This window comes from Ceratotherium simum, chromosome 16 (assembly GCF_057802395.1).
Source record: "Ceratotherium simum simum isolate JZ-2026a chromosome 16, ASM5780239v1, whole genome shotgun sequence".
Taxonomy (NCBI): domain Eukaryota; kingdom Metazoa; phylum Chordata; class Mammalia; order Perissodactyla; family Rhinocerotidae; genus Ceratotherium; species Ceratotherium simum.
This window is the reverse complement of record NC_141915.1, coordinates 16,169,070-16,195,849: the sequence shown is the minus strand read 5'-3', so window position 1 is coordinate 16,195,849 and position 26,780 is coordinate 16,169,070. Positions and strand designations below refer to the sequence as shown.

The 26,780-nt window shown below is 45.3% G+C and overlaps 1 protein-coding gene and 1 pseudogene across 2 annotated transcripts in view; both read right to left on the bottom strand.

Annotated features, from left to right (window-relative positions):
- Positions 1–24,472, bottom strand: part of PRPF8 (pre-mRNA processing factor 8) — a 31,005-nt gene extending 6,533 nt beyond the window's left edge. Inside the window, exons 1-34 of one of the 2 annotated variants that reach the window (XM_004433311.3) lie at positions 24,415–24,472; positions 24,113–24,223; positions 23,467–23,635; positions 22,307–22,471; positions 21,999–22,217; positions 21,655–21,867; positions 21,403–21,528; positions 21,204–21,309; positions 19,618–19,808; positions 19,370–19,489; positions 19,094–19,283; positions 18,842–18,961; positions 18,607–18,741; positions 18,101–18,230; positions 17,508–17,704; positions 17,173–17,379; positions 16,882–17,045; positions 16,604–16,730; positions 16,294–16,486; positions 15,825–16,012; positions 15,432–15,670; positions 15,061–15,207; positions 14,664–14,874; positions 14,355–14,471; positions 3,154–3,401; positions 2,873–3,052; positions 2,545–2,680; positions 2,261–2,430; positions 1,973–2,102; positions 1,706–1,852; positions 1,383–1,543; positions 883–1,074; positions 388–625; positions 119–247 (exon numbers count right to left, since the gene is read on the bottom strand). In XM_004433311.3, the coding sequence (XP_004433368.1) occupies positions 119–247; positions 388–625; positions 883–1,074; positions 1,383–1,543; positions 1,706–1,852; positions 1,973–2,102; positions 2,261–2,430; positions 2,545–2,680; positions 2,873–3,052; positions 3,154–3,401; positions 14,355–14,471; positions 14,664–14,874; positions 15,061–15,207; positions 15,432–15,670; positions 15,825–16,012; positions 16,294–16,486; positions 16,604–16,730; positions 16,882–17,045; positions 17,173–17,379; positions 17,508–17,704; positions 18,101–18,230; positions 18,607–18,741; positions 18,842–18,961; positions 19,094–19,283; positions 19,370–19,489; positions 19,618–19,808; positions 21,204–21,309; positions 21,403–21,528; positions 21,655–21,867; positions 21,999–22,217; positions 22,307–22,471; positions 23,467–23,635; positions 24,113–24,212 (5,505 nt within the window). In that variant the 5' untranslated portion in view covers positions 24,213–24,223; positions 24,415–24,472. Of the gene's footprint in view, positions 1–118; positions 248–387; positions 626–882; positions 1,075–1,382; positions 1,544–1,705; positions 1,853–1,972; positions 2,103–2,260; positions 2,431–2,544; positions 2,681–2,872; positions 3,053–3,153; positions 3,402–14,354; positions 14,472–14,663; positions 14,875–15,060; positions 15,208–15,431; positions 15,671–15,824; positions 16,013–16,293; positions 16,487–16,603; positions 16,731–16,881; positions 17,046–17,172; positions 17,380–17,507; positions 17,705–18,100; positions 18,231–18,606; positions 18,742–18,841; positions 18,962–19,093; positions 19,284–19,369; positions 19,490–19,617; positions 19,809–21,203; positions 21,310–21,402; positions 21,529–21,654; positions 21,868–21,998; positions 22,218–22,306; positions 22,472–23,466; positions 23,636–24,112; positions 24,386–24,414 lie in introns of those variants that run through there. The other variant, XM_087440658.1, reaches the window with a different exon arrangement.
- Positions 6,725–14,341, bottom strand: LOC147914924 (small ribosomal subunit protein uS8 pseudogene; annotated as a pseudogene).
- Positions 24,473–26,780: the final 2,308 nt, after the last annotated feature.

The window sequence follows — 26,780 nt, the reverse complement described above, 5'->3', positions numbered from 1 at the left end:
TTTCAAAGAGAGAAACAGGAGATTCTCTCGCTCTCTCACACACACACCCACACTCCCACATACCAAAGAAAAAGAGGCAGCAAGGTTCTACAGCCTCTCTCTCATTTAGCCTGCTCACCTGCCCCAAACGCTTCTGTCCAGCCCACACAGATGTGTGGATTATCTTGAGGAACAGCTGCCCTGTGCGTGGGTTGAAGATGAAGATGGCCCCATTGATGGGCTTGGTTGTCAAGTTCCCTTCAAAAGTCTAAAGAATAATTACATCAGTTAGCAGAGCCTATTCACAACCATACTGCCTTCATCTCAATATGCACACACTTGCCCTCTCACCCTCCCACAGGCAAACAGAGAGTCCCCAACCCCTACATTGCTTCTTCTAACTCTCACCTTGTGGATAGTCACTCGGTAGACATTAGTGTCATCCACAAACCAGATAATCTGGTTGGAGAAGAGCTCACCATAGTTCTGAGAGGAAAGATAGGGCTCAGTGGGCTCAGATGAATAGAGCTGCAGCCCCTTGCGGATCCGTTCACGTAACACATACAAGGCAGGGTTTGCCTTCATGATCTTGGCCATGGCCTGCTGTATCAGAGGCTTGCTGCCTGGGAACCAGTTTCCATAGGCACTGTGAGGGTGGAAGAGGCAAGAAAAGTTAAGACCAGGCTGGCAGCCCCAGGAACAAGGAAACTGCAACTCTACAGAGAAGAAAAGACTGTTGGCCAGGCTGACAACGAGTGTTGCTCATGTACATGGAGGCAGGGAAGAGTCAGTAACCCAGAGAAGGAAAGGGCCAAACTTCATCTCACCTGGGCAAACTAAAAAACACATGTAAATTAAAGCATGAGGCTGACAGAAAATACATGCTTCTGAGCCCCAACATACCTGTGTAGGTTATAGGCCAGGTCAATGGCAATGAGCACACCCGTGGGTGAAGGGTAGATACTCATGTTGTCTGTCGTGTAGTCCAGGAACTTGGCCCGGGCGTAACGCTCAATGTCATGGGAATCATAGTCCCCCCAGCGCAACTGGATGTCAATCCAATACTTCTGAGTTGTGGTGCTGTCCATCACATCCCTGAGGGTGGAGAGGGGTCAGCAGTCCAGGCTCCAGGAAGCTACCAGCACAACCAATGTCCCCAGAACCACAAGAACTCGCAATCACTACATCTAAATCTCAAAACCAACTCTTCTGCCTGTTTCAGATCAGCAAGACCTCCAGAGAATCAGCAGACCTTACTGACGGTGTAGCTAGGATCTCGGGCTAGCACTGGCTCCAAGTAAGAAAGAAAGGCAGGCAAGACAATTCCTAAAGTAGTACTGTTCTTTAGAAGAACAGTAAACTAAAGCTCCTGGATGCCTAGGGCTGGGTCATAAGGCACTTACTTGGAGTCTGCCAGCAATGAGGGCCGGGAAACATTCCACTTGTAGGAGGCAAAGAGCAGGATATCTGCACAGGAGGAGTTCATCTTATAGGATTTTCGGGGGTGGATTGTCTCCTTTTGTACTGTCTCAATTTCCAGTGCATCCAGCTCCTGATCAAACACCTGGAGGCAAAGGTGGAAAGGTTATGAGTAGTTATGGAAGCCCACTCAGGGCTTGGAGAACTTAAGACAATGTGGTCTCATCCTCTAGAGCTTCCAGGGTGGATTTCCTGAGCTAGGTGACCTGACGTTTTGTGGCACCCTCTCCCCTCAAGTCTAGCCCACCTGACACAAATCCATAACGATGCTCTCGTGGATCTTCTGCCACAAGTGAGCTCGGAAGATCTGGATGAGAGAGATCTTCAGGGTGGGGATCTTGCCATGCATGAAGATACCCGTCAGGTCCAGCTGCACCTGAAAGCCTACATATACCTGACAGGAAAAAGAGAGTGACACTAGAGATCGAGAGACTTTGGTTCTTAGGACATAATTAAGGAAGCAGAAACACTTGTTTTTATTTTCCCATCTCCTATGTCTGCCAATCACACTCACATTGGCTCGGTTGATGGTTGGGGACCACCAGAGCGTGAATCTACGATTGGGAATCTGGTTCAATCCTGATCGCTGAGCATTAGTTAGCTTCTTCCACTTCATAGACTCCTCAAAACCACTGGCCTTCTCCCTAGGAAGCAGAAGAGACCAGGTAGAGTGATGTCCTGCCATCTCTCAGAGCACCGCTGACCCTATGGAGGTGGCTGTCTGGGAAATACCATAATAGACCTCAAAGGCACAAAAGAGATGAGCTCAGAGGGTTGTGATAGGGGAGAGGAGGATCCTCACCAGAAAAGCCCCTCCCAGGTAGGGAAGTAAGTGCCCTTGAAGAGTGTGTGTTCCAGAATGCCTTCTACACCACCCAAGGCCTGGATCATGTCTGTACGGTAGTTGTTCAGGTTCCAGAGCTTCCCATCATGCCGCTGGTGTGTCCACCAGAAAGGGTTCTGCTTCAAAACCTAGATGGTGAGGTAGGTACAGTCAAACTTCTGGGTGCCTACTGCCACAGGTGCTGGCATAGCCATGGATTCTCCTAATTCAGGGAAAATCTCTCCATTATCCCCTCCATGTACCTGGTACTGCTTAAAGTCAGTTCGAACGCGCCAGCCCTTATCATAAGCCAGTGTGTGTCGGTCCTTCTGGAACAGAGTGTTGATTCGAGGAATGCCACGATCCCATGAATCTTCCAGATCTTCTAAGGTCAATCGTCTGCCAAAGGAAAAAAGATCAAAGTCAACCATGAGCTCATATGAAGAGCTCAGCATTCCTCCCTGGCCAAAGATAAGGTCAGAGGTAGAACCTACTTCCTTGTTTCCACAATACTATGGCTTGCTCTGCCCCTGCCCTCCATGCAGGGCTCAAAGGTCACCCCCATCCCCCAACAGAACTGCTAATGCCTACCTGTTCTGAGCAATGGCCTCTTGTCTCTTAAGGGCATACTCGGCCCAGACCCGCTGAGAATCAATGAACTCACTCTCCCAAGGCTGTATGTAGCGGTACAAGTTGGGAATCAGCTGGTCTTCTTCATGGCTCATTCCAGAACGAAAGTGTGTAATACCTACATCTGTCTGCTTGGACCACCTGTTTTGGGGCACAACAAAGATTAGAAAAAAAATAAAGCCTAAAAGTAAAGAAACATTCCCTTCCCTCAGGGTCTAGCAAGATTTTCAGTGAAGTCCTACCTGAGGTCAGACTGAGGGATGAGCACATGGCCCATCGAGAGCATGCCAAGTCCACCCAACTCCTTAGGGGTGTAGAACACAACAGGAGGGAACCGACTCGGCATCTTGGAGTTGAGGCCAATCTTGATACGTGTCTGGATCTTGTTCTCACACTTAACCAGCAAGTCCAGGAGTTCCTGGGTGTTCACCACAGCCTCCCGAAAGTACGTCATAAGGCCAATGAGAGCTGTGTTCCACTTATTCACAATCTGAAGACAGTGGAAAGAAGTAAATTACAGAGGAGCCACTGGCGGGTGGCAGTTGCATTGGGGACTACTTGATCTAGTTAGTTACATTCTCCCTAATTCTCAAGAAAGATTTGAGCTCAATGTCACTAGGAAGGTATAAATCAAAACCACAATGAGATATCACTACACACCCACTGCAATGGCTATAATTAAAAGACAGACAGGGGCCGGCACAGTGGAGTAGCGGTTAAGTGCGCGCGTTCCGCTACTGGCGGCCTGGGTTTGGATCCCAGGCACGCACCGATGCACATGCACAGCATGTCAGGCCATGCTATGGCGGGGTCCCATAGAAAGTGGAGGAAGATAGGCACAGATGTTAGTCCAGGGCCAGTCTTCCTCAGTAAAACGAGGAGGATTGGCATGGATGTTAGCTCAGGGCTGGTCTTCCTCACAGAAAAAAAAAAAAAGACAGACAGTGATAAGTGTTGGTGAGGATGTGGAAAAACTGAATTCTCATATACTGCTGGCAGAAATGTGAAATGGTGCAGCCCCTTTGAAAAACAGTCTGCCAGTTCCTCAAAAGGTTAAACAGAGTTACCATATGACCCAGTAATTCTACTTCTAGATATATACCCAAGAGAAATGAAAATATATGTCCACACAAAAACGTGTGCAAAAATGTTCACAATAGCCAAATAATGGTATTATGACTATATGAATAATAGCATTATTCATAATAGCCAAAAAGTGGAAAAAACCAAATTGTCCATCCTCTGATAACTGGATAAACAAATGTGGTATATGCATATAATAGAATATCATTCAGCCACGAAAAGGGCTGAAATACTAATACATGCTACAACATGGATGAACCCTGAAAACATTAGGCTAAGTGCAAGAAGCCAGACAAAAAAAGGCCACATATAGTATGACTCCATTTATATGAAATGTCCAGAATAGGCAAATCCATAGAGAGAGAAAGTAGATTAATGGTTGCCAGGGGCTTAGGCAGGAGGGACAATGGGGAGTGAGTGACTGCTAATGGGTATAGGGTTTCTTTTTGGGGTGATGAAAATGTTCTGGAAGTACACAGTGGTAATAGTTGCACAATTTGATGAATATATTGAAAACCACTGAATTGAATACTTTTAAAGTGTAAATTTCATCTCAATAAAAAAATGAATTGAGGCAATATAAACACTGTTAAAATAAGACCAAATCCAGTAAGTAATCCTAGAGTGGGTGGAGAAGAAGAGATGAAAAAAACTATTAAAAATTAATGGGGAGGGCCGGCTCCGTGGCTTAGCGGTTAAGTGCGCGCGCTCTGATGCTGGCGGCCCGGGTTCGGATCCCGGGCGCGCCCCGAGGCACCACTTCTCCGTCCAACGTGAGGCCGAGTCCCACGTACAGCAACTAGAAGGATGTGAACCTATGACATACAACTATCTACTGGGGCTTTGGGGGGAAAAACTGAATAAATAAAATCTTTAAAAAAAAAAAAAAAAAATTAATGGGGAGGAAAAACTAATGGGGGGAATAAAAACTAATGGGGCCAGAGAAATCACCTTCCCACTATAAACAACCAGAAAACTAATGAAACAACCAGAAAACTAATGAAACATATAAAACAGTACTTTTAGACAACTGACAATTAGGCAGCATAGATTACAACTCTTAAAAAAAGGTAAACAAACGAAGTGAGCCCTACAACTGCCCCAGCTTAATGCCTAGTGGCAGTTTCCAAGCTGTATACATGGAGGGGTAACGGAAACAGCGCCTAACAGCCTCACTGAATTGAAGAGACTAGAGTTCGGAAGGCCAAGGCAGCCAGAATTTGTACACAAAAAAAGTACACAGAGAGAGATCTCTGCAGATCCATAAAGGGATCCCCTCGTGTTTTTGTCTGAATACCAATCTGTATGTGGTAAAACTCCCTGAGGCCAGAGAAAGAACCACCAGAAAGCAGTAGGCTGACCAAGCCCACAGCTCATGTAAGGCTGGCAACAGTTTGTGTTTCTACCAGCCAGAGCAGAGACCTTATAATAACACGGGAACTGAGAATCTCCAGAAAGTTATCAACTTAGCAGTGGAGGTAAATTAGCCACAGAAAAAAAGAGTGCTCTGATTTGCCATAACCAAGCTTAAAAGCAAGCCTCAAAGGATCAAACCAATCCACAAGTTACTTAACAGCAAACGAGAACACAACCCAACACTCTTTTTTTTTTTTTTTTAAGTTTTATTTCTTTTTTTTCTTTTTTTCTTTATTTTGTGAGGAAGATCAGCCCTGAGCTAACAACCATGCTAATCCTCCTCTTTTTGCTGAGGAAGACCGGCTCTGAGCTAACATCTATTGCCAATCCTCCTCCTTTTTTTTCCCCAAAGCCCCAGTGGATAGTTGTATGTCATAGTTGCACATCCTTCTAGTTGCTGCATGCGAGACGCGGCCTCAGCACGGCCGGAGAAGCGGTGCGTCAGTGCGCTCCCAGGACGCGAACCCAGGTTGCCAGCAGCAGAGCGCGTGCACTTAACAGCTAAGCCACGGGGCCGGCCCTCACAACCCAACACTCTTTAAAGGAATATAACAAGATCCGTAATCAACAATATAAAATTCACATTTTTAGCATTCAATAAAAAATTACTGTGCGTACAAAGAAGCAGGAATAAATTACCCATAACCAGAAGAAAAATCAATCAACAAATAGACCCAAAAACAACTCAGATGATGGAATTAGTAGCAAGGGCCTTAAAACAGCTATTAAAAATCCTATGAGTATGTAAAAAGAAACACGAACATAATGAGAGAAACAGAAGATGTTAAAGACTCAAATGGAACTTCTAGAGATAGCAGAAGGAAAACAATACCAGATGGAAGTCTGGATGTACATAACGTAATGGAGAACACCAGAAATAGTATGTGGATAAAATGTAAAAGACTTTTTTTCTCATTTTGTAACTTATATAAAAGATAAAGGAATAGTAAAATAGTTACAAAGCAAAAACAGCAACAAAGTACTGCGGTGTTTATAATACAAGTACAATTAAAACATATAACAAAAATACTACAAAGATTGGGGGGGGAATCTAAGTATACTGTTGTAAGGTTCTCATATTATATGTAAAGTGATTATTATTAATAGAATAATGGTCACAGTGGACTGTGGTAAGTCAGATGTATACTGTAAACCCTAGGGCAACCAATAAAAATAAATAAAATGAAGTGTAGGGCCGGCCCTGTGGCTTAGCGGTTAAGTGCGCGTGCTCCGCTACTGGCGGCCCGGGTTTGGATCCCAGGCGCGCACTGACGCACCGCTTCTCCGGCCGTGCTGAGGCCGCCTCTGGCATGCAGAAACTAGAAGGATGTGCAACTATGACATAGAACTATCCACTGGGGCTTTGGGGAAAAAAAAGGAGGAGGATTGGCAATAGATGTTAGCTCAGAGCCAGTCTTTCTCAGCAAAAGGAGGAGGATTAGCATGGATGTTAACTCAGGGCTGATCTTCCTCACAAAATAAATAAATAAATAAATAAATAAAATGTGGCCGGTCCTGTGGCTTGGTGGTTAAGTGCGCGCGCTGCGATGCTGGTGGCCCAGGTTCTGATCCCGGGCGCGCATCGAGGCACCACTTCTCCGTCCATCCTGAGGCCGAGTCCCACATACAGCAACTAGAAGGATGTGCAGCTATGACATACAACTATCTACCGGGGCTTTGGGGGGAAAAAATAAAATAAATTAAAAAATCTTAAAAATAAATAAATAAATAAATAAATAAATAAATAAAATAAAATGAAGTGTAGCTAATAAGTAAAGAGTGGAGATAAATTAAAATCATACAAAAAAACAATCTAAAAGAATGCAGGAAAAGAGGAAAAAAGCAGATAGAATAAAAAACAAAGAATAAGATGGCAGGTTTAAATCCAGCTATATTGACAGTTATAGTAAACCTAATTGGAGTATTAGACCATTTGCAAGGCAAAGATTGTTGAACTGGATTTAAGGGGCCGGCCCGGTGATGGAAGCGGTTAAGTGCGTGCGCTCCGCTGTGGCGGCCCAGGGTTCGCCGGTTCAGATCCCGGGCACACCCCGACGCACTGCTTGGCAAGCCATGCTGTGGCGGCGTACCATATAAAGTGGAGGAAGACAGGCACAGATCTTAGCTTAGGGTCAGTCTTCCTCAGCAAAAAAAAAAAAAAAAAGAAAGAAAGAAAGAAAAAGAGGAAGATTGGCAGATGTTAGCACAGGGCTGATCTTCCTTACAAAAACAAACAAACAAACAAAAAAAAACAACTAGATTTAAAAAAAGAGCAAGATCCAACCATATGCTGTCTATAAGAAATGAACTCTAATTATAAAGACAAAGGTTAAAAGCAGAAAGACAGAAAAAAACATCCCTGCAAACACAAAACAAAACTAAAGTGGTACTACTATCAAAGTAAACTCCACAACAGAGAACATTACCAGGAATGAAAAGTGACATTCCATAATGATAAAGGAGTCAACTCGTTAAGAAGACATAATAATCCTAAATACATTACATACCCAATAATAGAGCTTCAAAATACATGAAGCAAAAAATGAGGGACCTCTTGAAGCATAAGACTCAAAAAATGATATAATTATGCCTGAGGGTACAGAACGATATTCCTTTTGGGGACATCAACAGAGTTGCTTCTATCTAAAGAAGTGTCTATAGAGTGCACCAGTTGTAAAGTCCATTTCTAACTCTAGCTGTCCCTTCAGTACATGATACAGCATTCCACCTGGCACACTCCTTGGTCATCATCCATATGTAGGTTCAACGCTCCTTGGACAAAAAGTTTGTCAGTTTGCATTTTGGTATCAAAGAGACGGCTCCCCTAAGCCTGCTAATAATATCCTGGATGACTCCTTGTTAGTTTTTCATCTGCAAGTAAAGTACACTTTGCCCAACTTTCAGCTTTGTTCAACAAAATGTCCTGATTATTTGCCTTTTTAAACAATTACAATCTAATTGTTATGGGGGTAATTTTGTTTCAACTAAGTATTTTAAAGTTACCAAAGCAGTCTAAACTTCAGACATTCTTCCATGCTCAAAAAATATATAATTTCCTTGAAAAATGTCATGCTGCTTTATGCTATAAGCTTGGATGTCTTTAATAAAACCAAGTGTCTCTGAGGCCAAAAAAAAAGAAAGTGATGGACCTGACAGGGTAAATAAATAAATCCACAATTGTAGTTAGAGATTTCCAACACTCCACTCTCCATAATTGACAGAAACAGACCAAAAAAATCATTAAGGACTTAGAAAACTTGAACAACATAATCAATCAACTGGACCTAACTGACATTTATAAAACACTCTACCCAACAATAGCAGAATACAGACTCAAGTACTCAGGAGACAGTTACCAAAATAGAACATATGTGCTAGGCCATAAAACAAGATTTAATACATTTGAAAAAATTAAGATCATACAGAGTATGTTTTTTGACTGTAATGGAATTAAACTAGAAACTAATAATAGAAAAATACCTGGAAAACTCTCAAATATTTGAAAATTAAACAGCATACTTCTAAATAACCTATAGATGAAATATAAACTCACAAGGGACATGAGAAAATATTTTTAACTGAATGAAAATGAAAACACCATCTATCAAAATCTGAGGAATGCAGCTAAAGCAGTGTTTAGAGGGAAATTTATAGTATTGAATACTTCTATTAGAAAGCAAGGTCCAAAATTGATCATTTAACCTTTTACCTTAACAAACTCGAAAACTAAGAACAAGTTAAACCCAAAGCAAGCAAAGGAAAGTTATTATAAGAGCAGAAATCAATGAAATAGACAAGAGAAAAACAATAAAAATCAATGAAACCAAAGCTGGTTCTTTGAAAAGATCAATTAAAAAAGACAGCAAACCACAAAATGCCAAACGATATAATCAAGACTTTAAGGTAAAGAATATGTTTTATGGACAATTATTGAAGTGAAACATCACATCGACTGGAGTTATCATACAAATCTGTCTTGAGCAAATAGTAGTATTCAGACAGGCAGGATGAAGGGACTGTGGAGTGAGGTAATTGCCTGAATCAAATCACAAAAGCTACAGTGAGCATCTAGCTTGTGCTCAGGATAAGACAACCAAGCCAACAGAACTACAGAAAGGAGCCAGGGGCCAGAATGGGCTAGATTTAGGGGTAACGGCAAACAGACTCCAGCAGCACAACTCCGAGGCTTAGTAAGTTCTCTGACCGTATTTGGTCCTTGGAATCTCCAGCTACATGGTTTGTGTCACAGAACATCCAGTTCTGCTGCAGTTACCAGTGCTTTATTCCTGGACGGGAATAATATGAATTCCCAAGAAGTCCCATATTCCTTTAAGAATAGCACAAGTTCCTGGGGATGAGGGGAGGCAGGATGGTAAATAACACTTAATAAGTGTCTACATGTACTAGGTACCATGGTAAGAATTTTACATATATTATGCCTTTAAGTCTTCATAAAAGAAACAAATTCAATTTACATAACTTGCCCATCACATGACATGACCAACCTCAAAGGGAATGTGGAAAAATAAAAACTGATGTTAGGATGATGGGATTCAGGGTGTTTTCTTGGTTTTGTTAGTATTTAATTTCTTTTTTTTTTTTTTGGTGAGGAAGATCAGCCCTGAGCCAACATCAGGTGCCAATCCTCCTCTTTTTGCTGAGGAAGATCGGCCCTAGGCTAACATCCATGCCCATCTTCCTCTACTTTATATGGGACGCCACCACAGCATGGCTTGACAAGCGGTGAGTTGGTGCGCGCCTGCGATCGGAACCTGCGAACCCCAGGCCAAAGCAGAGCGGGCGCACTTAACCGCTACGCCACCTGGCCAGCCCCTCTATTTTCCTTCTGTTATTCTTGGCCCTTATCAAAGTTGTGTTTAAACATTCTAGCCTTATTTCATAGCTACTACTAGGACTGAAGAGAAGGGTCCTGTCTCCAAGCGTGGGCTAGTACTGCACATACCTAATGCAAGAATGGTGGCAGCACCTAAAGTGGTAGTGGCAGCAATGATTACAAGAGAGTCCAAAGGGCAAGGAAAATTTGAGAGGACAAGAATGGGGCCATAAGGCCTAGCCACCTCTAGCCCTACTGTAGATTTCCCTTCCATTATCAACCTCGGAAGACCAAGAAATTTTATTACAAGAACTGCTTTACCTTAACACATCTCGGGAAACAAATTCCAATATTCTACTATCTGAACATAATCTCTGATTCCTCTAATTAAGAAGAGAAAACATTTATTAAGCAATTTATCAAACAATATAGCTTACTATATGCATTATTTAATTCTCACAAAAGCCCTCTGAGCTAGGTAATATATTAGTATTCCCATTTTGTGGATGAAGGAACTATGGCCCAGAGTGGGTGACCTGCTCAAGGTCCAACTAGTAATGTGGTAGAGCTGTGATCTGAACACAATTTGACTCTAGAACCCGTTATTATAACCGCTACTGTAAGCTGTCTCCCTAACACCTGACATTCCTCCATTACTCAGGCTCTTACCTCTCACACATCTATTCCCTTGATCCCTACATTTTTTCCCCAAGGCCACTGGCCTCTTCTGGTCTCTTCCTTCTCTCCTCTCCCATAATCTAGGATTCCAATAGGGGCCAGCACCCTTGTTTCCCCTGCATCCAATCCCTTACCATGCCACAACAGTCCTGTGGCAAACCCACAATCCTAAATCACCAATATAATCTATCCACTTTATCCATCCTGTCAATGAGTAGCTGAGTGCTTCTGGGGAAGAATTCACACTCACTTACAGTGGTCTTCATTTTCTTGAAACCCATCTGGGCCCTCAGCGCAGTTTCTTCAACAATCCTATCATACCCTCACCACCGTGCTCAAGTCCAGCACCCCGTGCCCCTCACTCCAGCACCCCGTGCCCCTCACTCCAGCCCAGGCAAAGCTGAAAGATTCAAGATTTGTTATAACGTCCCACTAAACCTATCTACATTCACATCTATCCAGACCTCTTTTCTATTAGGTTCAGGGGATGTTGCCCGCTGCTTGCCCTTTACTCTATCCCTACTCAACTCCTCCAGAACACTGCTCCATCACTTATCACACTGCTCTCTTGCACTCTGAACCCCTACAGGCTCCTTCTTAATGTGAACATACTCAAGTCACTCCCATTTAAAAACACCTGCCTTGACTTATATCTCCCTCTAGGCGGCATCTAATGTCCTTCCTCCTCTTACTCCAGCTCTGGCAAATAAACAGTCCTTGCTGTCTCCACTCCCTCACTTCCCATAAAGCCTCACCCATTGCAATCTGGCTTCTATCCCCACTATTTCTGAAACAGCTCTTGCTAAGGTCACCAATGACGTCCTGACTGCCAAATCCAATGGATACTTTTCAGGCCTTATCTAACTGAAATGCTCTTAGGCAACTGACACCGTTAAGTGCCCGCCCCAATTCCTGACAGCCTTGGCACCAATGACCCGGCACCCTCCCAGTCTGGCCACACTGCTAATCAGTGTTCCCTACGGCTCTGTGCTCCTCACTCCTTACACTTTCCCTGGGTAATCTTGCTCACTGGAGCTTTCAACCATCTCCTTTATGCTGAGACTCCTAAATCGACATCTTCAACCCAGACATCTTCTCCAAGCTTCAGACTGCAAAGTATCTCCACTTGGACATCCGATAAGAACCTCTAAGTTACCCCTGACTGCTCTTACTTGCTCTCGTCATTTCTCTCCCTGGATCTTCAAATTCATAGTATTTTTCATTAAATCTAAGAGACCATCAATTTAAGAGGCACCACTAAGGGGAAAAATACACACACGCACACACATATGTATATATTTATCTTGGAATTGAAGAAAAATGATATAAATAAATGCCTGCTAGACACCTCCATCTGGATGCTCTCAGGAACCTCAAACTTTTTACATCCTAAACTAAATTCACTTACCTTCCCTCCTAAAGCTGCTCTTTTTCCTGTAGTCTTTCAGTTAGTGGTACCAATATCTAGGCACCCATGCCAAAAACTGAACATTATCTTGACTTCTTCCATTCCCTCTAGCATCCCACCAAAACAAAGCTCTGCTGATTTACCTGCTAACTACTTATCAAATCTCTTCCCCTTTCTTGACCTCTACTTTCACTGTTCTCATTTTCATCTGGACATCAGCAGTAGTCCCCCAACCTGATCTCCCATCCTACTCCTCTAAATCTGTCTTCCCCACAGCTGCAAGAGTGAACCACCTAACACAGAAATCTGAAAAAGTCATTCCCATGCTTAAGACCCTTACAGGATTCTTAACGAGGTGTGTCATGCCCTCCATGATCTGGCTCTTGCTTATCTATCAGCCTCCATCTCCTAACAGTCCCACCTGCACAATTTTACTCCAGTAAACTCTGAACTTTTTATAGTCCCACATATACCATGCTAGTTACCTCTCCATAACCTCTGGCTGAAGGAATGCCCTCCCTCACCTGCCTCATCACTTGTTACTTGTTTCAGGAAGCCTTTCCTCTCCCTCTCCCAGACTGGACTAGAGTCATTAACTCGAGTGTTCTCACAAATTCCCAAATAATACAATAGCTTTAGAAACACCACATCCTATTCTAGTTTTCTTAACTATGCATCTGTCTCTCCAACTAGGTAGGTGAACTCAATGAACGCAGAGACTCTATCTTACATGTAGTGAAATCATAATGCCTTGAACACAGTACTTATCAACAAACATCAATGGAATGAATGAGTTACATAATTCTTGTTATCTGACCTTTGCAGGGAATAAATCAACTTAAAAAAAAACTTTTTCCTTGCACTACACTCCAAAAAATCATGAGGGATTTTAGGTAAGGAATATTAAGAAAATGTATCCTTAACAGAAGCATTACTAAAAAATTTAAAGCATTCTTTATATGCTGCATATTTAAAGGAACATGAAGGTAAGAATGAAAGAAAAATGCTATAGCTAAGAGTTATTCTAAGGGAAACCAGAATGTGATGACCCTTTTTTTTAATCCACTGAGACATTTTACTTCTACATATGTATTACGTTCCTAGAAAAAGAATCCCAGAATTTTCCCTCCTGTTTTTTGTCTTGCTTCTTCACAGTCCATGATGCCAGCTGAAGTTGTCAGTACAATGAAACCAAACTGAGGGGGCAGGAGCAGATTATTCTGCTATTTCTCTAGACCTTCCAGTTGCACATCAAATCTGGGGCAGATCACATCATACTTCTTAACCTCCTCTTGAAATTCACAATTTCTCCAGCTCTGTGATCATCAATGATTTCAAATTCATCAGTATAACTTTGTCTCATTATCACAGTTAGAAACTGGACAATGACTCTGCAGCACAACCTAATAAAAACATGTCCCTCTTTTTGGCATTACTGGTGCTCTCGAGAGCATCAGCCAGGACATTCATGTGCACCACTACGGTGGCATGGAAAGACAGCAGAAAGAGCAAGGTAACTTTTTAACTTTTAACTTTTTAAGTTGCAAAAACTTAAGTATACACAGTTAACAAATCCTCAGATTATTCTTTCTCAATTCCAGCTGCCTTCAGCTAGGCCTTTGGAAGCAACTGAAGGAGAAACAAACACTGAGATAACTAGTTTTACTTGCTTTTTAACATGCACACTATGTTACTGGTTAAAAGATGAGCTATACGACTTGGATAACAAGCCCCTGGGAAGAAGCAAAAATGGTGATTTTTGTTCAAATTAAAGAATCCCACTTCTATTCCTGACTTAACTTAGAGTCATCACAACTACACAGAAGTAGGCCACAGAATTCCTACAGAGAATTCTCAGAAAATAACTGTGAGTTGATTTGACACTAGGCTGCTATACCAAAAATCACAGAGACTGTGACACTGAGCAAAGTTCGGAAGAAAGGAGAACAAACCAGGGAAGAGCTGAAAGGGATGTGAGATGGGCAGAGGACATGAGGGAAGCTGGGGGTGACTGCCTCATATACCTTGGTGAAGGTGGTGGAGCCAGAGGCCATCAGAATTTGACGCACGCGGTTGTGGAAGCGCTGCATTGACTCATCATCCACACGCAGGAAACACTGAGCTGTCCGCTCCTTAGTAACCTAAACCACAAGGTCAAGGTTAACTTGTCTTTGCAACTGCCACACAAGAGCAAGGACCAACTCTAACTCACCCACTAAGCCCTATCCACCCAACTGACTGATAATGAAAAAGTGTGCTAATGTTCCTCACTCCCATTTACCCTGGAGGTACAGGGTGGCCATTGCACTCCTAGCCCCCTTCCCAGGCTGTACCTCATTCTGTAGGTTCCAGACCCCATCCTTGTGGGTAAACTCCTCATAGCTGGTGCGGCACTTAGGCAGGATGCGGCACTCAAAGCCACACATGTTGAACAGCAGGTTGGGGTTGTCCTTACTGTACACCGACACGAAGCTGTTCTCCCACTGAACTGTAGTCACTGACCGTGGCAGACGGTTCTTGATGTCCCAGAACACTGCCCGACCCCTGCCCACAAAGAACATAAGGTCTTATCAGTCTCCTGAAAGGAACTTCCCTTCAAAGGCCTGATGGATGATAACTCCACAGAGTACACTGCTCCCACCCAGGACACAGCCTCATAAATTCCCTCTAATTGCTCTCTGGGTCCCTCAGGCTATCCTTCCAGCTCCCACAGCCCCAACTTAGACTCACAAGTTGACATCATGCTTCATGAGGCGCATGCGGGCGTCCCGGGGCCAGCACTTCTTGTTGTTATAGCCAACGATGTTTTCATTGTTGGGGTCAGGGTGCTCTGTCAGGTAACGCTGGATCAGGTCCCGAGCCTCATCTGCTGTGAACCTACACCAGGCAAGGTGCGTTGCTGAGGCCCATATACACTGGGACCTCAGGAGACCTACAGCTCACTGATGGAGTCTACTTCCAACCCCCAACCCACTCACAGGACTTCATTCCATTTTAGAGCCCTAACCTAGCGGCAAGTCAACTAAGATACAACAGCCACTTCCAGAGGAAGGGCATATGCCTCAAAGCCTTGCAGGGTAAGAATCCAGGCAAGCCCTCACCTGAAGAAAATATGAATGCGATCAATGTATCTGCAGAAGAGACGGATGGGGTGGGCAGCCTCAGTGGCTATGTCCTGGAAACTGAGAAAGTCATTTGGCATCTGAGGGGGCCCAGCCATCTCACTGGCCCGGTGCAATCCCAACACAAGCAAATCCATCACCAGGCCATAGTACTGCACAATGAATGAGGCAAACTGCAGGCCTCTGATGATCCCATATGAATTCGTATGGTTCATGTCCTAGAAAGAAACACATAACTCTTAACAATTCTGAACCCATGGCCATGTCCCAGGCTTCTCCAGGGCCCATCCTCTTTTATCTTCCCCTCGACAAATCTTAACTTAGTGTGCCAGTTTCCCCCCAATTCCTTTCTACCCTGCCTCCAAGACATACCTTATAATTGATGACAACGTTGTTCTTGGCTGTCATGTAGTCAGCTATATTGTGGTCCACAATGAGTCGCAGCAGCCTATTAAGCAGGGTCAAGTCGATCTTTTCATACATCTTCTCAAAGCGTGACTCTAGCATGACATTGCACTCGCCCTCACTTGTCTCCCACACGTCCTGCAGATTATTGATGCCTGAGGAGTAGGTAAGACAGGTCTCCAGCAGGTTAGAAATTCCCTTTCATGACTAGTGCCTACGGTACCTATCATATTCCATAACCCCATCACATCCCACTACCACTCCATTTATTCATGTGGATTGCTAGGAGTGTCAGCTTTGCTCAGTTTAACATCAACACTATTTCCTTGGCACCATGTAGCACGAGAGTAAACTAATTATGCTGCCCGGATGAGAAATTTGATGCAGAACTCAATTCACCTCCCTTCCTCAGGGGGTAATCCCAGCAAAGTTTTACCTTGGCACCACTTGTAAACAAGAAGAGGAGGTGGTTCTGTGTCAGCAGGCTTGATCCAGGGTGGGAAAAGACGGCGTTTGTCAGCTTCATACCACAGGTACTGGTCCAGGTAGGCATCAGTTATCTTCTCCAGTGGCTCCACATCATACACTGGCACCAGGTGGCTATAGAGATCCATGAACTCAATGCCCACCTGTGGGACAGGGAAGCTGGCTCATACCAATCCACCAATCACCTGAGGCAACCTGCCACCCAAGTGCCATGAATGAATAGCATAGTCAAAAGAAAACTTGGGAGGCATCTCACTCACTTCTTTAAAGGCTCTCTGTGTGAGGAGGTGACGCTTGATGCGGGACAATGCCTCGTGGGGGTTGTCGTAGGCTTGCTCGATCAGACCTAGCTCCTCCCTCTGAGACTGGTTTAACCGAGACTTCACACTAACAAAGCAACAGGAAAGGTGAATGGGAAAACCAAGAGGAAGCCAAACCCAGAAAGAACTGAAACTAAACCTCCTTTCTTTAGACTCTGACTTTGATGCCATTCTGCCCCGTCACCTTCCCACAGGAACCTATCTACTCTACTCCTCACCTGTAAGCTTCCTTGAGCCGCTCCAAGGCCAAGATGAGCAACTTGGTGTCATGCTTGTAGGAGAGCGGGGGGAATGGAATGGGTGAGAACCTACGGCTTTCCAACCAATGCACGGTGGTGGTATACACGGCCACCGCTTCCTCTGCTGTGATGTAAGGCCCATCCTGCAAAGTGGATGGGATAATTAGCTTCCCACTGGAGCCCAATCCCTCCAAAACAAGGCATGGTCCCAACTCTGCAGTCCACCCTCCTGCCCAGTCCCCCGCCTCAGCCTAGCCTACTCTGCCCAACCTTCAGGTAGTTGTGCTGCCGCTCCTGTTCTGCCTTCAGGTAGAGCCGGGTGAGGCGGCCCAGGTTCTTTTTGCAAACAGTCTTGTCCACAGTGGCCCCACGGCGGATCCGTTCTCGGTTATAGTGGGCAGTGTTGGTCCACCAGTCAGCCTTGGCCTTCACATATCGAAGGATCATATTCTCTATGGGTGTCGGCAGCCCAGGGACCTGAAAATGCAAAAGGCACAATGAGAAAGTGATGGGAGCCACGCGGCCCCCTAAGGGAGTCCGGGAGTGGTAATCCTAACCCAAGGAAGATGATGTCTACGCCTCCTCGGAGGCGAGGAGACACCCACCTTCCAGGGAATGTTGGCCTTCCAGCAGCGCCAGGCTTCACTGAGGTGCTGCAGGATTGTCCGGGCCTTGTTCTGTTTGATCCCCTCAGGCATCATGTCCAGAATGTCATGCATCACAGCTGCCCGAAGCTCAAGGTCAAAATGCGATTCCACTCGCTGCTTTGTTACGGTCTTTGCCACCCCCTTCGAATGCCGGCCTAGAAGCGAAAGTGATAAAATCAAGATTCATTGCTTTTAATGAGAGTCTTTACTTTCCCTCCCCACCCCCCACTAACCATGGTTACAACGTAATCACTAAGTATAAATAAAGCATCCATGTGCCTAGCAAGTGCAAAAAGACAAGCTACTGCAGATATTTACAACTGCGCTTCTGAGGAATTTCTATCCTGCAAATGCATGATAGCCTCAAGGCCCTGGAGAGAAGCCCAAGAAACAGAATACTAGGTCAGACTCATTGGAGAATGGGACTTAAAGAAAATCCAGCAAGAAGGGATCCTCACAGTCTCAACAAGGGCAGGGGACAGAATGGCAACACTCATGATCTACCCTTGAAACGATAATGGGAGAAGTTGGACACAGAAAAAAGCACTCACCTTCAAACTGCCGGGCCAGGAGGTTGCCCAGCCATCGCTCCAGCAAAGGGGTGATGCCACGCATGAAAAACAGCCAGACCCGCCAGCCAGCAGCCCAGAAGCCACAGCCAGGGCCCTTCCCTACAGGGCCCTACAATCCCAAGTAGGAGTCAAGAATACAAGTTAGCAACTCATTTAGACAACAACAGAAAATTGGGCAGATGAGGGGCAGGAGGAGCACATGTATGGCAATGAAGGGAAAAAAAGGAAAAACTCTGGGACCTCAACATCTAAAACGGAGTGAGCAATTTTAAGGCAGAAACCAGTAACTGAGATTCCCTATTTAGACCTAAAAGTGGGCTTTTGGGGGATGTGTTGAGATTCACAAAATGAGGACAATAATGACACACTAAGAGCCTCTCTACACACTCAGAGCCTCTCTCCAAACAGGTCCCTGGAAAGAGCCTGACTAGAGCTAAAAATTACCACGGATCTAAGAAAGTGAGTATATGAGGGCAGGGTCCCACCGTGTTGAAGCGGTAATAGATGAGATGCTTCAGGTCCTTGCACATGCGAATCTGCCGCATCAGCTTGTATTTGTACCGGTACATGCCCGTCAGCTGCCCCACATGGGCAAAGATGTACTGCAACCCATCCGCCAGCTGCAACACAATCGCTCCATCAGGCTTTGAGCTAGGGCCAGCTCCAGGATCAGCCCAAGCTTCCCCATCTGGGAAAGGGACTGGGACTATCTAGCCTCACCTGGAAGGCATCCACATTGCCCAATCGATACTGCACATGACTGTCCACCACCAGCTTAGTTAAACGCAGAACTTCTCGACACAGATGGAAAGCATTCCCAAAACGAGATTTCTTTCTTTCCTGGAAAAGACGCCAAGAACAGAAAAAACATTAATCAGCAATGGTCCCGACTGGATGTATGCCTTCTTCAGAGGCCAGAGCAAAACCAGTCCATCCCTCAAGCCCAGGAGACTCAAGGTCCAATGCAGGCACCTTGGTGGTGAGCGTCTTGACAGGCTTGAGGTTAAAGTTGTAATCCAGGTGCAGATAGTTGAGGTTTTTGCGATGAATAAGAAGGTTGAGCATATTGTAGCCCTGGCGGCAAACCTGGAGCCCCACCTCCACCCAGTCCAGCTTCGTGGACTGAAAGAATTTGGTGGCTTTGAAGGAGCGGAACAGATACCTGAGAAGGAGAAGGAGAGGGACAATTAGCCTCCTGATTATCTTTGGAACAAAAGAAGTCTGAGCACGGGCTCTTGGGCACCTTACCTCTTCTTCTGGGCTTTAGGGGGCCGATGCTTCAGGGCATTCAGCACATAGTACTTAAGCAGCTTCTGGTAGGAGACTCGCACTTTCACAGGCTGCCCAGCAGGACAATGCTCCCGATACCTGAGAAAACAAGCCCACCATCTTGGCCCATCTCTCCTTCCAGCCAATCGGGTAAAGGCTACATGCCCAGTCAGTTGGAGTCTTTTCTCCTATATATCCACTACCATCCCCCGAGGTAGAAGCCTCACCAGTTCTTGACAAGGGGGATGTCCAGGGCCCGGCGGGTACGACCAGAGCGGAGGTTGAAGGGCCGTGGGGCCCAGAGCAGGGCAATGCCATTGGCTGTATTGTCTGTATAGAGGGGTGTGTCCTTCAGGAAGGGCTCCACAAACTCTGGGAGCTCAAACTCCTCATCGTCATCCGGCAATGGTTCCTGGCTCTGAAAGAAGAACCCCCAAGGGTTCAGCTCCCACTGAACTGGGCAGAGGCTTGAGATGAAAGGGAAACTCTCTGAGGCCAAGCAGAGTGGCTACATCTGCCATGGCAAGCGGGCTGCCTGACGAGAAGCCCTAAATGGCCAGGGCAAAGGGGGCCAAGGGAGCAGAGAACAAGCCAGGGCCAACAAGGAAAGCATCACTCCTCACACCCCAACCGGCTCTCCACCAAAGGCCTCCCAAAAGAGCTCCAATATCATAAGAGGTAAACACTGCCATCACTTCTTGCCCAAGCTCCAAAAGCTGGGCTTGGAGAAAGAAATCTACTCATGTTAAGAACACTATGAGGGCGGGCCCCGTGGCTTAGCGGTTAAGTGCGCACGCTCCGCTGCTGGCGGCCCGGGTTCGGATCCCGGGCACATCGTGCCCCGCTTCTCCGGCCATGCTGAGGCTGTGTCCCACACACAGCAACTAGAAGGATGTGCAGCAATGACATACAACTATCTACTGGGGCTTTGGGGGGAAAAATAAATAAATAAATAAAATTAAAAAAAAAAAAAGAACACTGTGGGACACGGATGACCATCAAAAACATTATTCTAAGCGTAAGAAGCCAGTCACAAAAGACCACCTACTATATGATTCCATTTATATGAAATGTCCAGAACTGGCAAATCTATAGAGACAGAAAGTACAGTCATTCACTGAATAATGACGTTTCAGTCAATGACGGACGGCATATACAACAGTGGTCCCACAAGATTAGTACCATTATAGCCTAGGTGTGTACTAGACTACACAACCTAGGTTTGTGTAAGTATACTCTATGATGTTTGCACAACGACGAAACCGCCTAACGATGCACTTCTCAGAACGTGTCCCCATCGTTAAGGGACTTGTGACTACAGATTAACAGTTGCCTGGGCAAGGGAGGTTCAGGAGAAATGGAGAGTGACTGCTAATGGCTATCGGATTTCTTTTTGGGGTGAGGAAAATATTCTAAAACTGTGTGTGGTGACAGCTGCACAACTCTGTGAATAAACTAAAAACCACTGGACTGTATGTACACTTTAAATGGGTAAATTGTATGCTATGTGAATTATACCTCAACAGAAGGAACTAAAGAAAAAAGAGCACTATGGAAACAGACCAGAATAGACTATACAGAGAGACCCAGGGAGTAATGATAAAGCCCAGACGGACAATCACAGAAACCAAGATTACCAATAACTCAGTTTGAACCAAGGCCAAACTAAGAAATTAGCTTATAGCTCAAGGGGAACACTTAACAGGATGGAAAACACATCTCCCTTCTAGCTGCACTTTTATCTAATAACACTTCAACCATGGCCAGGAAATTTCTCTTGGAAGAGCTGAGGTCAAATGTCCCTTCCTCTCACCTTGACGGAGTGCCTATGGGAAATTGGGTTGATCAAAGGATCAAAGTAGAAAGCTGGCAAATCAGGATCCTCCGTTTTGATGAATACAACGTTAGGGGTGTGGTACCTAAAACGAAAGAAGAGTCAGCCAAGGTTCTCCTGCCCTGGCCCAACCTAAATGCCAGCCTTCTTTCCCCCAGCTGTGTTCTAGCTCTCTCACCAGGTGAGGTGGACATGGTGTGGAAGGTTGTTGTACAAGTAAGGAAAAGCAATCTTGTATTCAGTGCGGATAGGCTGCCGGATGATGATCTTGTTAATATCATTAAACTCATTCCAGTCTTCATCCCTATGGTACAAAATCAAGGATGAGCAGACTAGTTGGAGAGTTTGGAAGCTACAAGGAGATCTTAAGGATCAAGAGTAGATTTTATTCAACCCAAGGTGCCTAAAATGCCTATTCTCTCCAACTTACTGTAGGTTGATATCTCGAACAAGAGGTTCAAATTTGGGGCCTCCAGGAATGGCCATATTGAGTGCTTTAGAGGTAAAAAACGCCTTCAGGTCAAACAGATAGAAGTAGTTGTCATCCACCAAGTCTGTAAGGAGCTGATTGGCCAGGCGGTAGAGAGTAGACATCATGGGCAGCGTGAACTGCCAGCGCTGGTAAGTGGAGCCATTCACATACCTAGGAAAAAAAGAAGAGCCCGCATCAGGGAGGTATACCAGCTAGCCAAGCCACACTACCCGTTGTTCTCCCAGAACTCCTTGTGGATTTCCAAAACTCCCACAGGAGTGTCAACTCCAACTGTCACTCACTTCCGGCTGTCCCTCAGTGGCTGGTGGTCATAGAACCAGTCCAACACAGGGGCATCCTCCTCAGGGTCCAACTCTAGCTGAATGGCCTCCAAAGGCTCAACATCTAGGATGTTGTCGGCATAGTCCAAAGGCGGCTCTTCATCATCAAAAGGGGGGAAACGCATCCTCTTGAAATGCCTCCTGTCTCTTTTTTCTCGACGCATCATGATCCACATTGACCTGGAAGCCAACAATGTCACACAATGGTTTCTACCCACTGCCCCACAACCACCACCACCACACATGGTTATATTCCAGCACTATCTCACCCCCACTGAGAGATGTAGACAGGCTCAATGACCCAGGGAATCTCATTGACAAAGGAAATGGCTCCAGTGATGTGGTACAGCACAGGCACATCTCGAATCTGTTCCCAAGGCATAGGCATGTTCTCCAGGAGCTTGAGGACTGCATGGGGCATGTACTTTAGGGCACTGCAACGTTAGGAAGAGAGATGATTAGAAATGACAAAGTGTTAGCTTTTACCTGTGCCGTGCACAGAAGCCACACGGTACCATAGTATCATGTTCCACGGAAAACCCTGCCTCCCAGTCCAAACTCCCAAACATAGACAGGCCCGCCATGATCGGCAACTCTGCCTCTCCCTCTCCAATTATGTCACTCTTCTTCTTAAACTTCACAGTCCCAAAATACTGGGTTTCAGTCCCTCTAAATCAACAGCTGTCCCTCTAAAGACAGCTTTTAGGCTGTCACACATTCTATTCTCTCTGTACCGTCCCATAAATAATAATACAATATTTGCCATACTTTATTGTAACCATTTGTCTCATATCTGTCATGCCACTAGACCGTAAGCTCCAAAAAGGCCATTACTTCCTGTTCACTGCTATATCCCTAGCACCTAGCACAGTTCTCAAAAAACATATATATATACACTTTTTTTTTTTTTGAAATAAACAAAACTTCCATGTCTGTCTTAGACCAGCTCATTAAGTGGCTAACATTTTTGTGTCCAAACAGAAAAGGGATTTGCTAAGGCATTTGTACCTATACTCAATCAGCTTGGGGACAGAGAAAAACAAGATTATAGACACCTCAGGAGTTAAACATCCGGAACCTCAGAATTCTGGTCACTGAGGAGTTACAGGCAACAAGAATGTACAAAGTGTCCTGCTCTGGGCTCCAATCCATTCAAAAATAGGAACATCTTACCATAGCACCAACAGGACAAATTAAGCTCCAGTCCCAGACCAAGAAGAAAAATTAGGGCAATAAAGAATATAACTGGAAGATCTGGAAATTATCACAGAATTCTAGTGGTTTTCCCTCTTCTAACCACCAAGATGGGCTGTCACAGAAGATGCCTGTCCCAAAATGACAGAGCAGCTATCCAGGACTGCGACCTATGAGATAGGGAGAAGGGAAAGGGGCCAAGCTCCAAATGAAATAATTCCAGGATGCTCCTTACCCCAAGTAGACCCTTTTGTCATGGCGAAACTTCCTGTTGGTCATGTCTCCATGGTCTCGAATGATCTTCCTGACATGCTCTGGGGGCATGTCTTCCTTCTGAGCATCCACAAATCCAAACTTCCGCTTTTCTGCATAGCGCTTGGCTTGCAATTGCTGCCATTTCCGGGCTACAAAGACACCTCAGTTTAAAGGACCGCACACCCTTAGCCTAATCATTCCCACCTCTTGCCCTAGGGTAAGCTCCTGTCTGGATGAGGGAGAGCTGTGCGTACAGCTGGAGTGCTCCCTGCCAATTCTCGTCATTTCACTCCGCTTTATTTTTTCCTTCATCACATTTATCACTGCCTGACGTTTTTGTTACAGATTTTTTTTTTTAAGTTTTTATTGTCTATTTCCCTCACTGCAATTTAAACCTTATCAGGGCAGGAGTTTGTCTTCATCGCTATTGTATCCCCATTGGTTGGATCAGTGCCTGCAAATAACAGACGCTTTTAAAGACTTGATCAGACGAAAAAATAAATGGGGCTAATAAGGGAACTGACACCTAACGTTTTGACACTTGCCAAAACGGGGAAAGGGTTCAAACCCGCTGCGCGCACGCGCACACCCGCCCCCAAGTATCCAGGCCGGCACGCGTTCTTCACCTTTCTCCTGCAGCTTCTCCTCCGACATGTAGTCCGGCAGCGGGGCTAGAGGGCCGGGCACCGGGTTACCCGGCCCTCGGTATGGAAATACTCCGGCCATGCCCGGAGAATCTGGGGGGCGGCGGAAGGGAAAAATTAACAAGCCACAGGGCCCGGGCCTACAAGAGGCGCAGCATGAACACGTCGAGAACTTCGGCCTGCAGTCCCGCCTCGCTCAGAGTGCGTACTGCCCAATCCCTCGGGCCACTCAGCCCGATCCAACCACGCCCCCCGCAGCCCGGCCCTTGAAGCCCCTCACGCACCCCCAAAGCCCCTCACACCGTCGGCCGATTTCCCCGCAGCGCAATGGCGGCAAGCCTACGTCCGCTCTGCGTTCCCAACACCGGGAAGTGCGCAACCGGAGTTCAGTAGTTGATCCAATAGACGTCGAAGAGCTCAGATGGATTACAGAGCTCACCAATTAGAGTTGCATTTCGGGCTGAAGGGGGCGGGTCCATAGGCGGAAGGATTTGAACGCGAAGGGGTGTGGTCGGAGGAGCCGTAAGCTCCGCCTCCCGCGTTTCAGGGGCTGTCTCCGGTCTCTAGGCGACCTCGCACTGTTATCCGTGACTGGCGTCGGACAGTCAAAGACCCAGGCTTCCAGATTTTTAATAAATTTGTCAAAATTTGCACATTATTCTGTGTCTAGTCTCATAAATGCAGACTTGGGGTACAATAGTAGCTCTGAATCAATCAGTCCTTTGTTCATGCATTCGTTCATTCGTTCATTCAACCATCATTTATTGAGCGCCCACTATGTATCAGAGATTGGGAATACAGCAGGGAAAAAGCCAACATTACGGAGCTCACAGGGTAGCCGGAAGGCAGGCAAAAACCCAGGTTCCTACAGTGCCGCGTGAACTCCCTGTACAGGGGTTCAGGGGCAGAGCATTTTAATCCTGCCTGCGAAGTCAAGGAAGAGTTAGTCAATGAACCTAGAAAAATAAAAGAGGCCTTGGGGAACAACATTGCTGGGTGTCTTTTTCCTCTCCTTCTCCGTTCCTCTTTTCTCTCTCTGGCAATGATTACACTATGGAGTGTATAGTAGACACCCTATAAATGCTTCTTGACTCCCTCAGGCTCTGCCTGTCTTACTGCCTGAATTGCTCTCCATCTCCTGCCATCCTTGTTTTCCCTCTTGCTCCATCCTTTGGTAACAACTTTGAATCTAATTTAAGGATAAATTTTTTTGAATTCACACCAAGTTTATTGTGGAAGGTGCAGAGGAAATGAAACCCATATAGCCTCTCAGTTTAGTTGGGAATTCAGGATTCATAGGTGAAATAACTAGAGGAAAATGCAAAGGAGAGTCCAGGCAAGTGCTGGCTAGTATGGAGGTTTCTACAGCTCAAAGAAGGGAGAGGAGCATTATTAAAGATTTGATGATGCGTCTGTTTCTCTTCAGATGGAATAAATCTTTTGCCTTTTAAAGATTTGATGGAGGGCCGGCCCCATGGCTTAGCGGTTAATTGCATGTGCTCCGCTACTGGTGGCCCTGGGTTCGGATCCCAGATGCGCACCCGACGCACCACTTCTCCGGCCATGCTGAGGCCACATACAGCCACTAGAAAGATGTGCAACTGTGACATACAACTATCTACTGGGGCTTTGGGGAAAAAAAAGGAGCAGGATTGGCAACAGATGTTAGCTCAGAGCTGGTCTTCCTCAGCAAAAAGAGGAGGATGAGCATGGATGTTAGCTCAGGGCTGATCTTCCTCACAAAAAAAAAAAAAAAGATTTGGTGGAGATGCGTGGATGTGAAGGATTTGATGGGATAAGGAAAGAGTAAGGAAAAAAGAATCCCAGGTGGTGGAAACTGCTACAGTTAGAGTTTAGAAAGAGAAACGAACATGGCATGCTCTGAAACAGCAGCTGATCAATCTGGCTACAGTAGAAAGTCCAGCATCATCATTATTATGTACATTATCATCATTATGTTCATCATCGTCATTGTAGTGAAGTCCTTACCACCTGCGTAAGCTTCACTATGTGCCAGATATTGTTATAAACTCTGGTAAAATCTTAATATTCTCTATAGCTTCCTTAATAGTATTGTACCAATGTCATTTTTCTGGTTTTTATTGTCCTACTATTGTCATGTAAGAAATTCTTGGGCCAGCCCCTGGCTTAGCGGTTGAGTGCACGCACTCTGCTACTGGCAGCCCAGGTTTGGATCCCAGGCGCGCACCGACGCTCGCTTGTCTGGCCATGCTGAGGGGCGTCCCACATACAGCAACTAGAAGGATGTGCAACTATGACATACAACTATCTGCCGGAGCTTTGGGGAGAAAAAGGGAAGAAAAAAAAGGAGGAGGATTGGCAACAGATGTTAGCTGAGGGCCGGTCTTCCTCAGCAAAAGGAGAAGGATTGGCATGGATGAGCTCAGGGCTGATCTTCCTCACAAAAAAAAAAAAAAAAAGAAAAGAAAAGAAATTCTTAAGTGGGTGAAGAGTATACAGGAAATCTCTTTACTATTTTCTAAACAACATTATTGAGATATAATTTGCATTTCATAAAGTTCACCTGTTTAAAGTATACAATCCAATGATTTTTAGTATATTTATAGAGTCATGCAATTATCATCATTATCTAGATCCAGAACATTCTCATCATCCCAAAAAGAAAATT